The sequence below is a fragment of the Colobus angolensis genome, unplaced genomic scaffold (assembly GCF_000951035.1).
Source record: "Colobus angolensis palliatus isolate OR3802 unplaced genomic scaffold, Cang.pa_1.0 Scaffold14, whole genome shotgun sequence".
NCBI lineage: Eukaryota > Metazoa > Chordata > Mammalia > Primates > Cercopithecidae > Colobus > Colobus angolensis.
In genome coordinates, this window is record NW_012114488.1 from 15,807,120 (window position 1) to 15,823,218 (window position 16,099).

The window sequence follows — 16,099 nt, forward strand, 5'->3', positions numbered from 1 at the left end:
ATCCAAAAGGGAATAAAATAAGAGAGGAGGGAACAAGACTAATCAGGAGAGATGAAGATCTGGGAGTGAGGGAAGGAGTAAGGAGACATGAAGGCAGCATGGAGCAGCTGAGAGGGGAGAGGCTTTCACCAGTTCCCAGCATCTATTGACATTCCACTCTCAAATATTTTGTAATTTTTATTCAAGGTAATGTTTGAACCCTGCTGAGGCAGTGGCATGGGTCTCTGAGAAAATGATTAACTTAATTTGACTATCTGGTTTGTGGATGCGTTTACTCTCATGTAAGTCAACAACATCCTGGGATTGGGACACACTTTCTGGGCACTGCTGGCCAGTCCCATAATGGAACATAAGGAAGTGGTTCTTCTACTTCTTTTATTTCTGAAATCAGGTAAGACATAGTTTTTTTTTGTATAATAATTATTTTTTCTACCACAGTGTAGTAAAAATACATATGCCATGGCTTTATGTGCAATTTGTTTTATTTAATTTTTGATTCATGAAACTCCCAGTTCAAAATCTTGTGTAAGATTGAAAAATTCTTAAAAAAATAAGTTTAATTTCCCCGTGAAGACTGTCAGGATGCTGGAATCAATGGGCAGAGAAAATAATGGGTGATTTTTCTAATCTAAAAGAGTGTACCTACGTGATGGACAGTCTAGTTGGAAAAAAAAAAAGCCATTGTAGCTCACTATGCAAAGGATGGCCAAGCACTTCACCTGGTTCTCAGTTTTATTAATTTATATCATCTCTGTTCAGGTGCCATGCTCCCCTCACTTGCAAGTTGAAACAGTGAAATAGCTCTTTGAATATATTTGGTTCTTTGACCTGTTCATGGAGTGGGACCCAGCATTTCTCTCTTTGCTATGGCCTGAGGAAGGCTTTCCATTGGTGTGCATTTGCTTCGTATTGTAGCAGGACAAGCTGCAGACAAAACCTCTCAGACACCGAGTTGTAGAAGGAAGGGCTTTATTCAGCTGGGAGCATCAGCAAGCTACTGCCTTAAAATCTGAGCTCTCCGAGTGCACAATTTCTGTCCCTTTTAAGGACTCACAACACTAAAGATTTTACATGAAAGGGTCATGATTGATTTGAACAAGCAGGGGGTACGTGACAGGGGCTGCATGCACCGGTGGTCAGAGTGAAACAGAACAGGGCAGGGAATTTCACAATGTTCTTCTATACAGTGTCTGGAATCTATGAATAACATCGGTTTCTAAGTTATGAGTTGATTTTTAACTAGTGGGTTTAGGCCAGGCAGGCCCAGGCCTGGTTTTGGGCCTGGCGCCGGGCTGCCTGTCTTTGGTTTTACTTCCTTGTTTTTTCTTAAAACAGGTACTGAGTATAAAACAATACAAAACAATATGAGAGAGTCTCTCTCTTTCCTCGTTTCCCCCCTTTGAGACTCTCACTTTTTGTTAGTGGGAGTTCTCACTCTTATTTTTGCTACTTATGTCTTTTTGTGCAATAGATTGATAGTGATTCATATAGTACACTTGTGCTGAAGCACTTTGGTGAACTAAGGTAGCAATGAAGCTTTTTATCATTTGAAGAAGTACAGGTAGCAAACAAGAGGGAAGTAAGCAGGTTCTTATTACTATTATAACTTTTATTATAAGAGTTTTAAATCCTCTTAGTGCTGGGAACTGATTTTCAAACATGGTTCCTGGATTAAGTCCGAGCCACAGTTGCACAGGTACATGTGCCAGTTTTGTTATATTTTTAACTTTGTCTTTAGCTACTTGCCTTTGATTATCTATGTGTAGACAGTAATTAGTAAGGTTAAAGTTCTTATAGACTTTTCTTTCAGCTGCTAGTAAGTAGTCGAGAGCCAATCTATTTTGATAGATAGCATATCTTATCTGAGTTTCTTGCTGGGCCAGAATAGTCAAGGCTTGACCAGTTTTATTATTAGAAATTATTAGTAATAATTTCTAATTATTATTCTAATATTCTAATTATTATTATAATATTATTAGTAATAATTTCTAAAACAGCTTATAACCGTATGATTCGATTGTGTATGTAGATGGGGGTCCGACATCCCCATGAGCCATCTTGTGCCCAAGTGGCGGGTCCATAGTATTGTATGATTCTTTCAGGGGGCCATTCATCATCTTTCTAATTATCTATGGCTACGCTTCGTTTTTGGTGGTAGGCATAGACTGGGAAGTCCAGAAGTTCCCCTGTTTTTATGGGCAGTAAGAAGAAAGATGGTTTAATAGTGCCAATAACACAACCACCTGTCCACTGGTCAGGCAGCTTAGCGTAGGCTCTATGTCTACATGTCCAGTATGACCCGGTGGGGGCCGTCTAGTCCTGGTGGAATTCTGGGTGGGCCCAGACAGTCTGCAACCTTGGAAATTTACTGAATGGATTTCTTTCTGTATAATTGGAACTCCACCATGTAACTGTTCTTGCGGTACTATTATATAGCTTTTGCCCAAGACAACTAAGCCGCCCTACAGGATGAGTGAATTCCTTTCCTTCTCTAGCTATGCAATACTGTCTAATAAATCAGACTTTTAGATTTATAAAAATTGTCAGGGTGGTTCTTTTGGGCTGGGGATTCATCAGGAACTGGGTCTGTAGGAACTAATTCTCGGGCTTCCCATGGCCATTGATCTGTTATGGTTCCTCCACAAACATAACATGAAGTGACTTTTAGAGACTGGGCTACATGTTTGGCTAACTGCAAAAGCAAATTTTTAGTTTTTCCTGGAATCTCAGGTATTGGCACATTTAGTTCATCATAGAAAGTCTGAAATACTGGTTCTGGAGAGTCTCTTTGAACCTCTCCTTTTATTAGGATGCTTATGCTAGGATCTAGTCCTTTTTCACCAATGTCTAATGTTATGTTTTTTTTTTTTATTTCATTTTGGGTCTGAGGGGTTTGTGATTACCAATTCTAAAGGGTTGCAGCTCCCACTCGTGCAGGAGAGGCTGACTGTTCCTTTTTGGAACCAAACAGGATCTTTTTTATTTTTATTTTTTCAAGTAGCCCAAATGACACAAGACCAGTATTGACACATCTCACATAAATATGACTCTTGACAGATATACTTATTTTCTGCTGTGTAACTTTTTTCCCAATTTAGAGAACCTCATCCCATCCCATGCTGTTTACTATTAATAGCAGCACAGGCATCAAATTTTAAGGTTACATTTTTGGGGCCCCTCTTTTTTTGTTCTAGCTATTACTTTACTTGTGTCACTTAGGAAAGGACCAGTCCTTAATTTTATTTTAAAAACTGTGATCATGGGAGGTTCAGAGGGGTCATAGCACACATCAGGCTGGTCACTTCCTGGATTACATACTTTGTACTGGGTGTCATTATACAAACCAGTTTCTTTCAGAGTCCTGGGACACTTATAATAACCACAACATAAGAGGACCGTAGCAATCTTTTCTCCTACCTCAGTGACCTGATGTATACACTGGGAACAGTCCTCGGTCTGAGGAAGGTCCGTTGAAGTCCTTACCGTACAAGTCCAAATTTTAAGGAAAATGAGTCCCGCGATGAGTGTCCTCATGCTTCGGCTGTGCGTGGACCAGTCCGCTTCCAGGTGTGACTGGAGCAGGGCTTGTCGTCTTTGTTTCAGAGTCACTTTGCAGGGGTTGGAGAAGCTGCTGCCATCCATGTACAGCTCCCAGTCTACTGATGTTTAAGGATGGTCTTGGAGGTTGTGCCCGCTAGAATAAACTGAGTCCAATACTTTTACACAGTTGTGTTTTAACTGGGCTCTTTGAGACCAGGAGCAAGGTGGCAGGATTTAGAGTGTTGCCAACTTCAATGGTTATGCGGGGATTTTCACAGAGCAAGCTTTGGTATCTAGTTAGTCTAGCATGTATTAACGAATGGTGTCCTTTGGTATTTATTAAAATCACTACAGCATGGGGGGACTTTATGTTTAGGTTTTGCCTAAGAGTTAGCTTATCTGCTTCTTGTGCTAATGGGGCCATTGCTGCCAGGGCCCTTGGATGTGGGGGCCAGCCTTTGGAAACCCCATCTAGTTGTTTTGAGACATAGGCCACTGGCCTTGGCCAGGGCCCTATAATGGGTTAAAACTCCAACTGCCATTTTTTTTTTGACACACAGAGTGTAAAGAGTTTTGTCAGGTCAGGTAGCCTCAGGGCTGGGGCCGACATGAGTTTTCCTTTTTAACTCATGAAAAGCTCGTTGCTGTTGGTTGTAATAGATGTAGTTTACTTAATCTACATTTTTATTGACTGTCATCTACCAAAATATTGACTTAAATCCTGTAACTATTTGATTTCAAGCTTTAAATTGATCTGGTATTCCTTGCAGGACTCCAACTGCATTTAAATAGATGTGAGAGTTGAAAGACCTATAAGGGACTTCTCTCTCTTTATGATATCTTATTATTATTATTATTATTATTATTTTCTTCCTCTGGTTGATGAAATGCCAGGGTGAAAGGGATAGCCAAAAGGACTAAAGCACAAGTGCCACTTTAGTTATTTGGCAGAATGCCCAGTAAAGGTCCACCACGATACCACCACACATCTGCTCGGGGATGAACAAGGGCTGACTGATTGATAAGCTTTTGAAAATTCTTAAATTCACTGCATCCCTTCAGGTCTCCAAGGAATGCTAAGTTTCCACCCTGCCGTGAGAGACACGAAGTGAGCTTAGTGTTGGGAGATGGAAGCTGGAAGGCCCTCGGGGGCTGACCCTCAGGGACTTTGGGATATAGCAGAGAGAGCTTGGCATAACTTATTACTCCAGGCTGTAGAGTCCTGGAAAAGAGCCACCATGCAGCCCACGCCTGGTTGACTGGAGGACCACCTTAGTGGAAGGGGGACAATCGGGGCCTCTGGACTGCCATGTGCACAAGCATAACAATTGCTTTTGTTTAACATGCAGATGGAATATTTGATCCATTTTAATCAGGCATTTGCATCCTGATATTCTGTCTTAATTGCCAAAGTTTGTTTTAAGTCTTTAACTTCTATAATCCTCTAGTAAAATGAATGTTTCCTTTAGCACCTATTTTTATTAGTTTTTAGACCAAAAAAAGCTGAACATCATTTTATATTTAATAGTGCTTTCTGTATTATTTCTATACCAGATAAGCTAAATTTTACCTTTATATTAGTGTGTTATTAATGTTAAACTTAATTTTAATAAAACCTTGTAGACATATTTATCCAATTTTTTATGTTTGACCATAAGGTAAGATTTTATAGACTCTTTTTAACCTTTTATAATTTTTGTTAAAGAGCAGATTGATGCTTTAAGAAAAATCTGTTGCATTTTTACTTTAATGTCCAATTCACAGAAGAACCAGATGATACCTTTTTAACTTTAGCTAATATGTTTATACACAGAATTTTCTTTACAATTAACATTTTAAAACTTGCTTAAACTTTTAAAACAATAATTTTTTAACCTTTTAATGTTGGTAAAAATCCACATTCTTATGCCTCCTTATAATCCTTTTACTAAAGGTATATATTTTACTTTTTTAATACACCTTGCACATAAACTGTTTTTAAAATAGTACTCAGGAGGCCTTATTACTTTTAAATTATATAATTTTTTTGCATAAAAATTTTTTTATAACTTTTTTTTCACAACTTTCTCAGACAATTTTTTGACAGGTCTCAACTTTCTGACTTATCACAAACTTTTTTTTTTTTAATAACCAGTTAATTTATTTCAGGACAAGAATTTACCAGATAACATTCTTTTTATATAAATTCTGTCTCCCCCCTTTTTTTTCCTTTCTTGAAATTTTTCAACATAGTTCCTAGTAGGGTGGGCTTATTTGTGCATGACCCATGCTTCTTCAAGGCAAAACACCACACTCACACCACATGCACACCACAAAACAAAAAACAGGTAAAAAGGGCACACACACACTTTTGCAGTTTACACCAAACCAAAATCAGAGTATCCAGAAATCCAAGCCCAGTCAAAACCAAAACCAAAGTATCAAGCAATCTAAGTCAAGTCAAAACCAAAAACCAAAGTGTCGGTACAGACACGCCATGGGTGATCAGGCCACGCTTCTACTCAAATGGAGTAGGCAAGTTCCCAAGACCAGTCCACCAAAGTGCCAATAAAGGCACACCGTGGGTGATGAGGCCACGCTTCCACTCAAATGGAGTGGGCCAGTTCCAAAGACTAGTCTTACCAAGTTTCAGATGTCCGGACACCAAGTGCCAGTTCCCTCCCCATGTTCAGCCACTGTGTTGATCCTCCATGGGGGCCTGCTAGGTGCTGCTCTGGCCAGCAGTTCCACCAGGGCAATTGCCTATCCAGGAGCGCTCTTTGGATCACATCACTGAGGCTGGCTGGAGTCCCCCTCAGGGATGCTCCACAGGGCAGGCCTAAGCCACCTAAGGGGCTGCCTCAGTGTCCGTCCATCAGTTACCTCGCTTCCTGGTCAGGGAAACAAGAAATGTAGCAGGACGAGCTGCAGACAAAACCTCTCAGACACTGAGTTGTAGAAGGAAGGGCTCTATTCAGCTGGGAACATCAGCAAGCTACTGCCTTAAAATCCGAACTCTCCGAGTGCACAATTTCTGTCCTTTTTAAGGACTCACAACACTAAAGATTTTACATGAAAGGGTCATGATTGATTTGAGCAAACAGGGGGTACATGACAGGGGCTGCATGCACCGATGGTCAGAGTGAAACAGAACAGGGCAGGGAATTTCACAATGTTCTTCTATACAATGTCTGGGATCTATGAATAACATCGGTTTCTAAGTTATGAGTTGATTTTTAACTAGTGGGTTTGGGCCACGCAGGCCGAGGCCTGGTTTGGGGCCTGGCGCTGGGCTGCCTGTCTTTGGTTTTACTTCCTTGTTTTTTTTTAAAACAGGTACTGATTATAAAACAATATAAAACAATATGAGAAGGTCTCTCTCTTTCCTCAGTATCCCTGGAGAAATCACACGCATCCATTTGCCAGATGCTGTATTCAGATAATGATTCAACAAATACTTAGTGCTTGGATTAGGTCCCCACATTTGTATACGTACATACATATCTGTGTGTGGATATCAGTGTGAGTGTGTGTTCTTTATAAATACTAGCTTATTTATTTAGCTCATGGTATAGGTAGGGTAGCATATTCATCCCCATTTTATAAACAAAGAAATCTAGACTTAGGAAAATCATGTTATTTGCCCAGTGACCAAATTCCCAAATCAAGGAAATAAAGAAACCTGGATTTAAGCCAGATTTCCAAGAAAAAACCTAGGGCTCTTCTCACTTTTAAACTTTGTTCCAACATTTGAAAAAATAAATCTAAACACATCCCAGTGTAACTGAAGAGCAGGTTAGTTGTTTGCCACTTGCAGAATCCAATTAAGAAGACAGAATTCTGCTATAAAGAGAGTGATTTACTTCCAAAGCTAGCTCAGGGGAAGAAATGCAGGAGTCCTAGTGTACCACTTCACTTTTGGAGCCATCAGTGGCACATTCATAAGGCAGGGGAGGAAGCAAACAAAGGTGCCTGGGTCCATGCTAGCTTGGGCACCTTATCTGCCAGGTTGTTGAGCTGGTGACTGCAGGTGCACTTGTGAGCAAGGTGTTGTCCCTTGAGGCAAGTCTCTGGAGGGTGAGAGTTTTGTAGTGGGCATGCTTTGGTTTATAAGTCAACTGTGAACTCAGGAGTTCCATCTGAAGCACATAGTTAGATGAACTTGCCCTGTACAGAGAGTCTGATGAAGGGGAGGTAGATGCCTGCAATGTAATCTATAAATTACCAGATAAAATTTTACAGGTTGACTTTAGAGTTAATGCATTTGAATTTAGTGGAAGCCATTCAAGAAAAATATAAAAGAAAATACAGAGCAGGAGAAGATTAAGCAAAGAGATTTTTTGGGGGAAATTGGTGTCTATGTCTGTGTGTGTAGGGAGTGCAGGGGTATGAATATTCTATTTCAGCCTCTGGAAACTGGGATGTAGATCACTGTGAACTTATTCAACAGGCTACACCCCAAAGGCCAGAGCAAATTTGCCTGCCACAGGATTAACGTATGTTTTAACCAACCTCGGGGGCACAGTCTCTCATAAGCTCTGTTGGAAAGCAAGACTTTCTCTGGACGTGCTATCTTCCCAGTGTGCTGGAATGCCCGGGGAGAGGAACAAGTTTCTTTTACAGCCATGCTTAGTGAGAAGCAGAGAAACATCTTCTATTCACAAATTGCTAAGTGTTTTACACATGCAAATATGCACACACACATTCACACACCACAGTGAGGAAGAAATTCTCACAGCATTAATAAAATACATTTACTTCAGTAGCAACATTCATCTACATTTTGCCTATAATATAAAAGTATTTTTTTCCTATTACAAGATTTGTTTAATGTTTCTTCACCAACAAACCCTATTAAAACCTCCATTGCCATATCAGCCCTGGAGGTGGATCAGAGAAACGAAAGTGTTGTGGAAAAATTATCAGATGAAAAAAAGAAAAAATTGATTCTGTTTTCGGATATTTCCTAGTGACATGAGCTGGGGAGGGATGTGCTATGCAGTGATGTGCTATGAAGCATAATAACATGACACAGTTACGGGTAACTTGGTTAAAGGGGGACATAAATGGAAGTTTCCTCTTTTGGAATATCATTTGTAGCCTGCTGTGCTACATTTCAAAAACACTCTTCAGAATGTTTAACTTAACTCTCTGTAGGAAACATGTTTTGAATTTGTTGTGAGTTTTGAAGTCACACTGTGAGCTATAGAATTTACCAAAGCACAACTCTTCCTGGAAAAGAGAGTTCAAATAAGAAGACAGTGCAGGGTGAAGACATGGATATGGGCCCAAAATACCTATTTCTTGATGATCTTTTGATATATCTCTCAAGTGCTTTTTAGTGGATTAGGTTTAGAATGCATCAGCCAATGCCTGGTCAGTAATTCAGTTTTCCAGCCTAGAGCATCTTAAGTTGAGGAAGGACAGAGGTGCAGACGTGGGGAGCAGGTGGACTTTGGCTGAGGACTTTGCATGAATCAATGAGGGTGCTTCCACCTCCCTGTCCTCCCCTTGTGCTCTGTGTACCCTCAGGAGGTCAGGATGGGCCTTTCTGAGAATGAGAATCTGTTCATCTGCCTTCCTACTGGATACTTGTCATTGGCATACAAACACACGCTCTCTGCAGTGTGTCATCTTTCAGAACTTCCCCCTGACCCCGTATTCCCTAGAAGTCTCACTGCCTTCAGAGCCAGGCTTGTCTCCTGCTGCCACCCCCACTGCTCTCCTAGTCACTCTTTAACCCACTCCATCTGCATGTGGCCCCCACCACACCTCTCAAAGTGGTCAAGGTTGTCCTGTTGCCTAATTCCATGGAAGCTTGGCTATCTTCATTTTACTAGCCTCTTTTGGCCTCTCACCCTGTGGAAATCACTAGCATTCTGTACCAGAGATGGAGCTGGCATCTCCAGGCTTGGAAGAGGGCCACTGAAACTCGGCCAGGTGTCCTGAGGAGCCTCAGGACAGGGGATATTCTGTAGCCTTGCAATGGGAGCACAGCTGAGCCCTCCTTGGCCACCCTCTGCCATGACCAGGCAGAATGCAGCTTTTGAACAGATTTATTGCCTTAGATTTGATCTCAAAGAAAAGTCATGCGCAGTTTTGGTCCCAGGTTCTGCTTCTTTACAGTTTCCTCTGAAATCCGGATGCCTGTCAACACCTTGGAAAAACTGAATTCTCCCCAACTAATAGTGGTGTGTCACTGTAGTAAGTCTAGTACAAAAATGGCCTTCTTTATGGAGGAGCTTCATACCCTCCAGTTTTTTTTTGTGCTTAATTTTTGCCCAAGATGAGAACGTAATTTAGTTCACTTTTTATTTATTCCCAACATCATCCATGCACCAACATTTTTGTAACTAAAGGAGGGACCATTCAGAGGATGCTTATCAACTGTCAAAGTGATAGTGTTACAAGCAAAGCATATATTGTAAAAAATCAAACAATGGCCTCCAAGGTTCATTTCTACGCAGGGATTAACAGATCAACATCAATCTTGGTGCCACTGATGGTGTCTTACTTTTTTATCATGACATGGCAATCAAAAGCAAACATACGATTTATTCTTATTTAAGGTTTTATGGTTAGAGTAGGCAGATAAGTAGATATGAGCAGGAGGTGGAAGCCCCTGAGAAAGTGGAGGTCTGGAAAATCTGAAACCCCAGAGATTACCCAAGTCCTGCATGCTAGATATGAGCGGAGGAGGGGGAATACGTAGGCAGAAAGGAATGCCCCTTAAGACGCCCAGCAGTCCCTCATTGTGCAGTTAACTTTTCAAAATGCTGCTGTTTTGTCACATCCATCAGCCTACGGATGAGGAAAAGAGTACAGTTGTAATTCTCATAGACTCCTTCCTGGTTGTGTCTTCAGTGGCTTCACACGTTTCTCTGCTCTCAGAGATACTCAGTTGATTTCTTCTGTTTGCTTTACAGCACCGACTGAGCAAAGGCCTGGGGTGCAGGAGTGCTACCACGGTAATGGACAGGGTTATCGAGGCACGTACTTCACCACTGTGACAGGAAGAACCTGCCAAGCTTGGTCATCTATGACACCACACTCTCATAGTCGGACCCCAGAAAACTACCCAAATGGGTATGTCTTTGTTCTTTACCGTAAGAGAGAAAGGGTCAACTGAAGTTTCTATTAGAAGAGATGAGCTTCAAGCTGAGTTCTCCAAACTCAACTTGTGTCAGACGCAGTTGGTGTAGCAAAATGTCTCAGGATGATTGCCTTGGAGCTAAGTGTCTGAGAAAAGAGAACCGTTAAGCTGCCTCTCCTTCCTCCTAGTTTTAAGGAGCAGAAGGGAAATCTGGAGGCGAGGACATCACATTATGAAGAAAGTCAGAATGGCAAACAACCAAACACTTAGATTACCCTTCCACAACACCCACGAAGGGTCAATGAAGACTTTCCAATTGGAATTCTGTCATTCTGACTTCCAATTCCTGAAGGGAAGGTTGTGGTTGCCTTTTCTGTCTCGGCTCATAAGGAAAGAATGGGTGCTTATTTATGGACATGTAAATGTATCTCTTTCTATATCTATGTAAATTCCAATGTGGAGGGAAGCACTCAGCCTTAAGTACGAGGGACCTGAAGGGATAAGGGTTCACAGCAGGAGAAGAGCCAAGGCAGGAAGGCAGGTGAGAGTCAGCAAAGAGACGGATGCTGAAAAGTGAAAGGGATGGGGAGAGGGACAGAAGCCTGGGTCTGAGCACCCCATGGCCGATTTTTTGGCCACAGGTGACTACCAAAGACATGGAAAAATGCTTTCTCCATGTGGGACGAGAGGTGGTAGAGGACCTAGAGAATTGAGAGAGGGACAGTAATAAGCTCAACTCCATAGATGCCTTGGCTTTCTTCCTGGATACCCTTCCTGCACTGACTAGCAAGGAGATGGAGCCCAAGCAGACTGTATGTAGCCATCTTGCTGAAGAGGAGAGGGATTATAGTTTGGGATGACTCTGGTAGCTAAAACTTTCTAGGTCTGCGACAAATAAGACCTGGTTTGTGGAGGAAAGGAGCTCTACAGATATGCGTAGAAGTCTCCTCCAGTTGTTGGCCTGACATGACGCTGCATGTGCACAGAAAATAGTTCTGCAAGAAAGTACGGCATAGAACATTTACTGAGAAACAGCAACTACAAGAGAACAGCAAGCTCAATCAAGAAGACAGAGATCACATAGCACTCTGGGAGATTGGAGTTCTTACCAGCTAGACGAGTGAGTCCTCAGAGAACACGTTGCCAATTCCGTGGAGACCCCAGAACAGCCATAATTTAAAAGCGGTATTACTGTGTTCATAGAGTACAGGCAGCTGCAGACAACCCCTTGCATAGATCAAAAGCGAGTGTCCAAGCATCAAATCGGTTTCCAAGTCAATGAACTGCCAGTGAGAGGAAATCTTAACTCTCTTTAGAAGTAAACAAGAAAGTCAATTGGCTCAGCTATGAGGTATCCCAAGAGTGAGTCCTAAATTTAAACTTTGACTACATGTAGAAAAGCGTATTGTGTGATCCATAACTAGGAAATAAATCAGGCAATACGAGCAAGCTCAGAAATGACAGAGATGATTAGAATTGCATGAAAATTTGACATTTCACTATGATAAGCGGTTTCAAATATTGAAAAAAATGAATATGCAACAAACCAGATATCATATCAAGAGAAACTGACAGTATAGAATAACCAAATCAAAGAACTAGTACAAAGAAAGTATGTCTTAAAAGAAAATATTACCGTATGGCCACCTGATCAAGTGAGATATTTCAGAAGAAAAAATTAACCAAAAAGCAATTTTACAGAACCTGCAGAACTAGTTACACACACACACCCAATTCAAAACACACCTGTACACGCACACACGCAAAATCTCACAAGTTCTCTTGCATGCAAGGACACCCCTGAAGAAATAGTGAAATACGGAATCAACTGAGCCTCACAGACATGTAGGAAAATATGAAAAGATTTCCTGCATGTGGGAAGCAAGTCACAGAAAAGAGCAAGGGAGTTTGGAGTAGAAGCAAGTACCGGAGTCAAGGATGGTTTATAACTTTTCAGTTATGAAGAACAAAATCACAGTTTCATGAAACTCTGGGGATCAAATAGGAAATTTTGGAAACAAACAAACAACAAAAACCGTGTGTGCTGTACTTTTTGTACATCACAGTTCGAAGGTAACAGGGCAAAGGCATAATACGAAGAAACATCTCAGGAGAAACTGGAGGAAAAGAGCTGTGTCTTCCTAGAAGTACAGTGATCCAAATTGCTAATGCGTTCACCTCAGAAACACTGGAAGCCGGATACCATTAAAATGATAGTCTGGAACCAGAAGAGATCATCCAAGAATGCTGAATCCAGCAATAAAATGCCTTGATGATGGTCTATGTTGGATAAATGCATACTGTGCACTGCCCCAAGCAAAGAAACCGGAAACTGCCAGACTTTGGAATCAGCAGGCTCATGTAACAAGAGATGTGACCCGAAGGAATTAGATAGAAGAATAGAAGAAGAAGGGAACTTTCTGCAGCCCACGTAATGTAGGATCCAGCAATTTGCAAATGTAGATAGATGTAAATGCAAAATATTTTCTTGATCAAATTTGTATGTCTTTTAAAATGAGAGTTGACTCCTTGATGCAGAATGATAGCAATATGTTTAAGTTTAGCATATGTAGCGGTAACAATTTGAACATGTAGCGTAAATCATGCAGGTAAGAAATGGAAGTGTACCACTGTATCTTAGCTCATGCACGATGATCTGTAATATTAATAAAAGGTTACTGTGTGGGTTCAGAGGGATATTGCAAATCCTAGAGCAATCACAAAGTTTTGAACTCTGAAGTTTACAGTATAATAAGAATATTCCATGCATTCCAAAAAGGGTAGCCAAGGAAGAAGAGGAAGTCATTCAAGAGCTAGGGCTCTATACATCCAGTTGCTGATTCAACCAGCTTCCTAGAATGGAGGGTCTGAGGTTGAGACTAGGTCACAATTGTAGATTCTCTAGAGAGAGAGTGTTGGATCCCCATGGCCCATAATACATTTCCCATTTTCTCAGTCAGCCACAGGTCATGAATATGAGGATACTGAGAGGTTGGAGCAACGTTCTTGGGAGGCACAAGGAAGAGCGAATGCTTCCAGATCCCCACAGCCCAAACTCCTCCCCTGCTTTGCCCCCTTCTTCATTGTTTTCTGCTCCTCCGTAGCTGTCCGACCTCTTCAGATCTCTTAGTCTACCCTGCCGTGTTCCTTTATGCCATGGGTCCCACTGTTCTTTCCACTCATCCCCTTTCCCTCAGTCCCGTAGTGGCTGTGGCAAGCAGAGGATAGATTGAGAGCAAGACAGAATGTCCTGTCCAGGGACCCATTCTAGAGATACTGCATGCTGCCTGGGAGCAAATTTTCCAGGGCAACTTTGAGAAGTCATGCAGAAATAAACCTATTTGACCCACGTGATATGGGAATGACGGACAGTAATAGTATTTGCACAATGCATCTCCACGTGAAACGTACAGCTTTTTCACTACGTTTTGAGTACATAGTATGTGAAGGTTGACCTGGAAAGGCTATGCTTCTGGATGCCATGTTTTTTCTGAAGAACTACATGTTAGTTGCAACTCCCATTTTAGAATAGGAAGTCCTACCGAGAGAGAAAGGTACAACTAGACAGATACAGATACTTTAGTATGTGAATAAACAATGGCACAATACAGACGTCAAAATCCATACCAGTTATTCCAGAGAGACGGATTGGGCAGAAGGCAGAAGGAGAAAAGTCTGATCATGTTTTGGCCACGTGTATGCATTATCTCAGCGTCTCTAAGAAGCGTCTACTACTTTAGAATTAAGAAAATCATAATAATCTATTAAGTATGAGAAATGTGCAGAGAGATTTAGTGATTGAGAGCCATTTGTGCTTGCGGCAATCATATGGTACTTTTAATGGGTATATTAGGAAGGCAACAGTGATGACCTTGTTGCAGCACAAAGGAGAGGGTGTGGGGTGCCCCTGCATAGTGTCCCACCTCTTGTGACCTGTATCGTTTTGGAATTTCCAGTGGCTTGATCAGGAACTACTGCAGGAATCCAGATCCTATGGCAGCCCCTTATTGTTATACGATGGATCCCAAAGTCAGGTGGGAGTACTGCAACCTGACACGATGCTCAGACGCAGAAGGGACTGCCGTGGCACCCCCGAATGTCACCCCGGTTCCAAGCCTAGAGGCTCCTTCCGGACAAGGTAAGGAGCCTGTGGCCAGACACCTACACGCTTAGACGCTGGGATGAAAAGCCGTGGAAATTCCCACTGGTTGGGCAGCTTTCAATGGTCCACGGATGCTCGCGTGTTGACTGAGTTCTGCCATGTAGGAGGAAGCCTGCGTGCGCTCTCTGGGGGAGTCAGCGGAGTGATTTCTGGTACAAGGTGGGTGGGCTGTGTCTTTAGAATGGGCCCAAACCCTCCAGGGTGATCGCCTGCACAACTCACCTCGTTGTAAAACGGACTATCTCAGAGTCTTAGCCAACATTTTTGTTGTGACATGCTCTGAGGTGTGTGACTCTCTCCAAGCCAGGAAGCTTTTCCTGGGATTTCTTCAAGTAGACAGCATTCGGTGCAATCTTCAGCATTGCAGATTCCGAGAAATACGACTCTGGAGCCTGTCACCCTCGAGAAACCTAACAGGGCTTCCTTAATTCCGTATCGCCCTGGGTCTGTGGAGCAGTACATGAGCTCCCAATGCTCTAAGGCTCTGCAGCCCTAGTCCTTGAAGGGAGTGATTTCTCAGTGTTCTTCAACCTCTTTGTGATGGCACTTGTACCTGGGAGGGGTCTGGAGAGAAAGAGTAGTAGGCTTCTCCTTTATTGCAATTCAGGATGAGGGACACGAGAGGATTCCCTCTCTCCTCCAAAGGAATAAGCTTTTGGCCTGCACACATCCCTGAGAAGCAAAGTGTCTTTGCCTTCGGTCAGATAGAGAGGACCGTTTTCTGCCCGACGACCCGGAAGCCAAAGGCCTTGGCTTTCATGAAGAACGGTCTAGGGAAACATGCAAAATTTCCATGTCTGTCCCCGCCTCTGCCCCTGACAGCCGATCACCACCTGCAGCCCGCATTGCCAAATGCAGTGCCCTTTGCTCGATCCTGCCCCATCTTCCTCATGAACGTTCGGTAGAGTTTCCCAGAAAGGTGCTTGCTCATGAGTGCACATTCCAATGAGGAGCATTCTGATCTGTTCTGTTTCTCTAAGGTTTCAGGTGAAATATTTCCAAGAACTTACTACGGTTCTAGAATGGTAGGAATCTGTTGCTTTGGTGTTGGTTTGTTGGTTGGTTTTCTCACATCCATCGGCCTGCGGGTAAGGAAAAGAGTACGGTCATAATTCTCATGGACTCCTTCCTGGTCGTGTCATCAGTGGATTCACATGTATCTGTGTTCTCAGAGACGCTCAGCTTGATTTCTTCTGTTTTCCTTTCAGCGCCGACTGAGCAAAGGCCTGGGGTGCAGGAGTGCTACCACGGTAATGGACAGGGTTATCGAGGCACGTACTTCACCACTGTGACAGGAAGAACCTGCCAAGCTTGGTCATCTATGA

The 16,099-nt window shown here is 42.3% G+C and overlaps 1 protein-coding gene across 1 annotated transcript in view; it reads left to right on the forward strand.

Annotated features, from left to right (window-relative positions):
- Positions 1–318: 318 nt before the first annotated feature.
- Positions 319–16,099, forward strand: part of LPA (lipoprotein, Lp(a)) — a 90,116-nt gene continuing 74,335 nt past the window's right edge. The window contains exons 1-4 of the mRNA XM_011935091.1: positions 319–391; positions 10,446–10,605; positions 14,569–14,750; positions 15,983–16,099. Of these exons, the coding sequence (XP_011790481.1) occupies positions 343–391; positions 10,446–10,605; positions 14,569–14,750; positions 15,983–16,099 (508 nt within the window). The 5' untranslated portion in view covers positions 319–342. The remainder of the gene's footprint in view (positions 392–10,445; positions 10,606–14,568; positions 14,751–15,982) is intronic.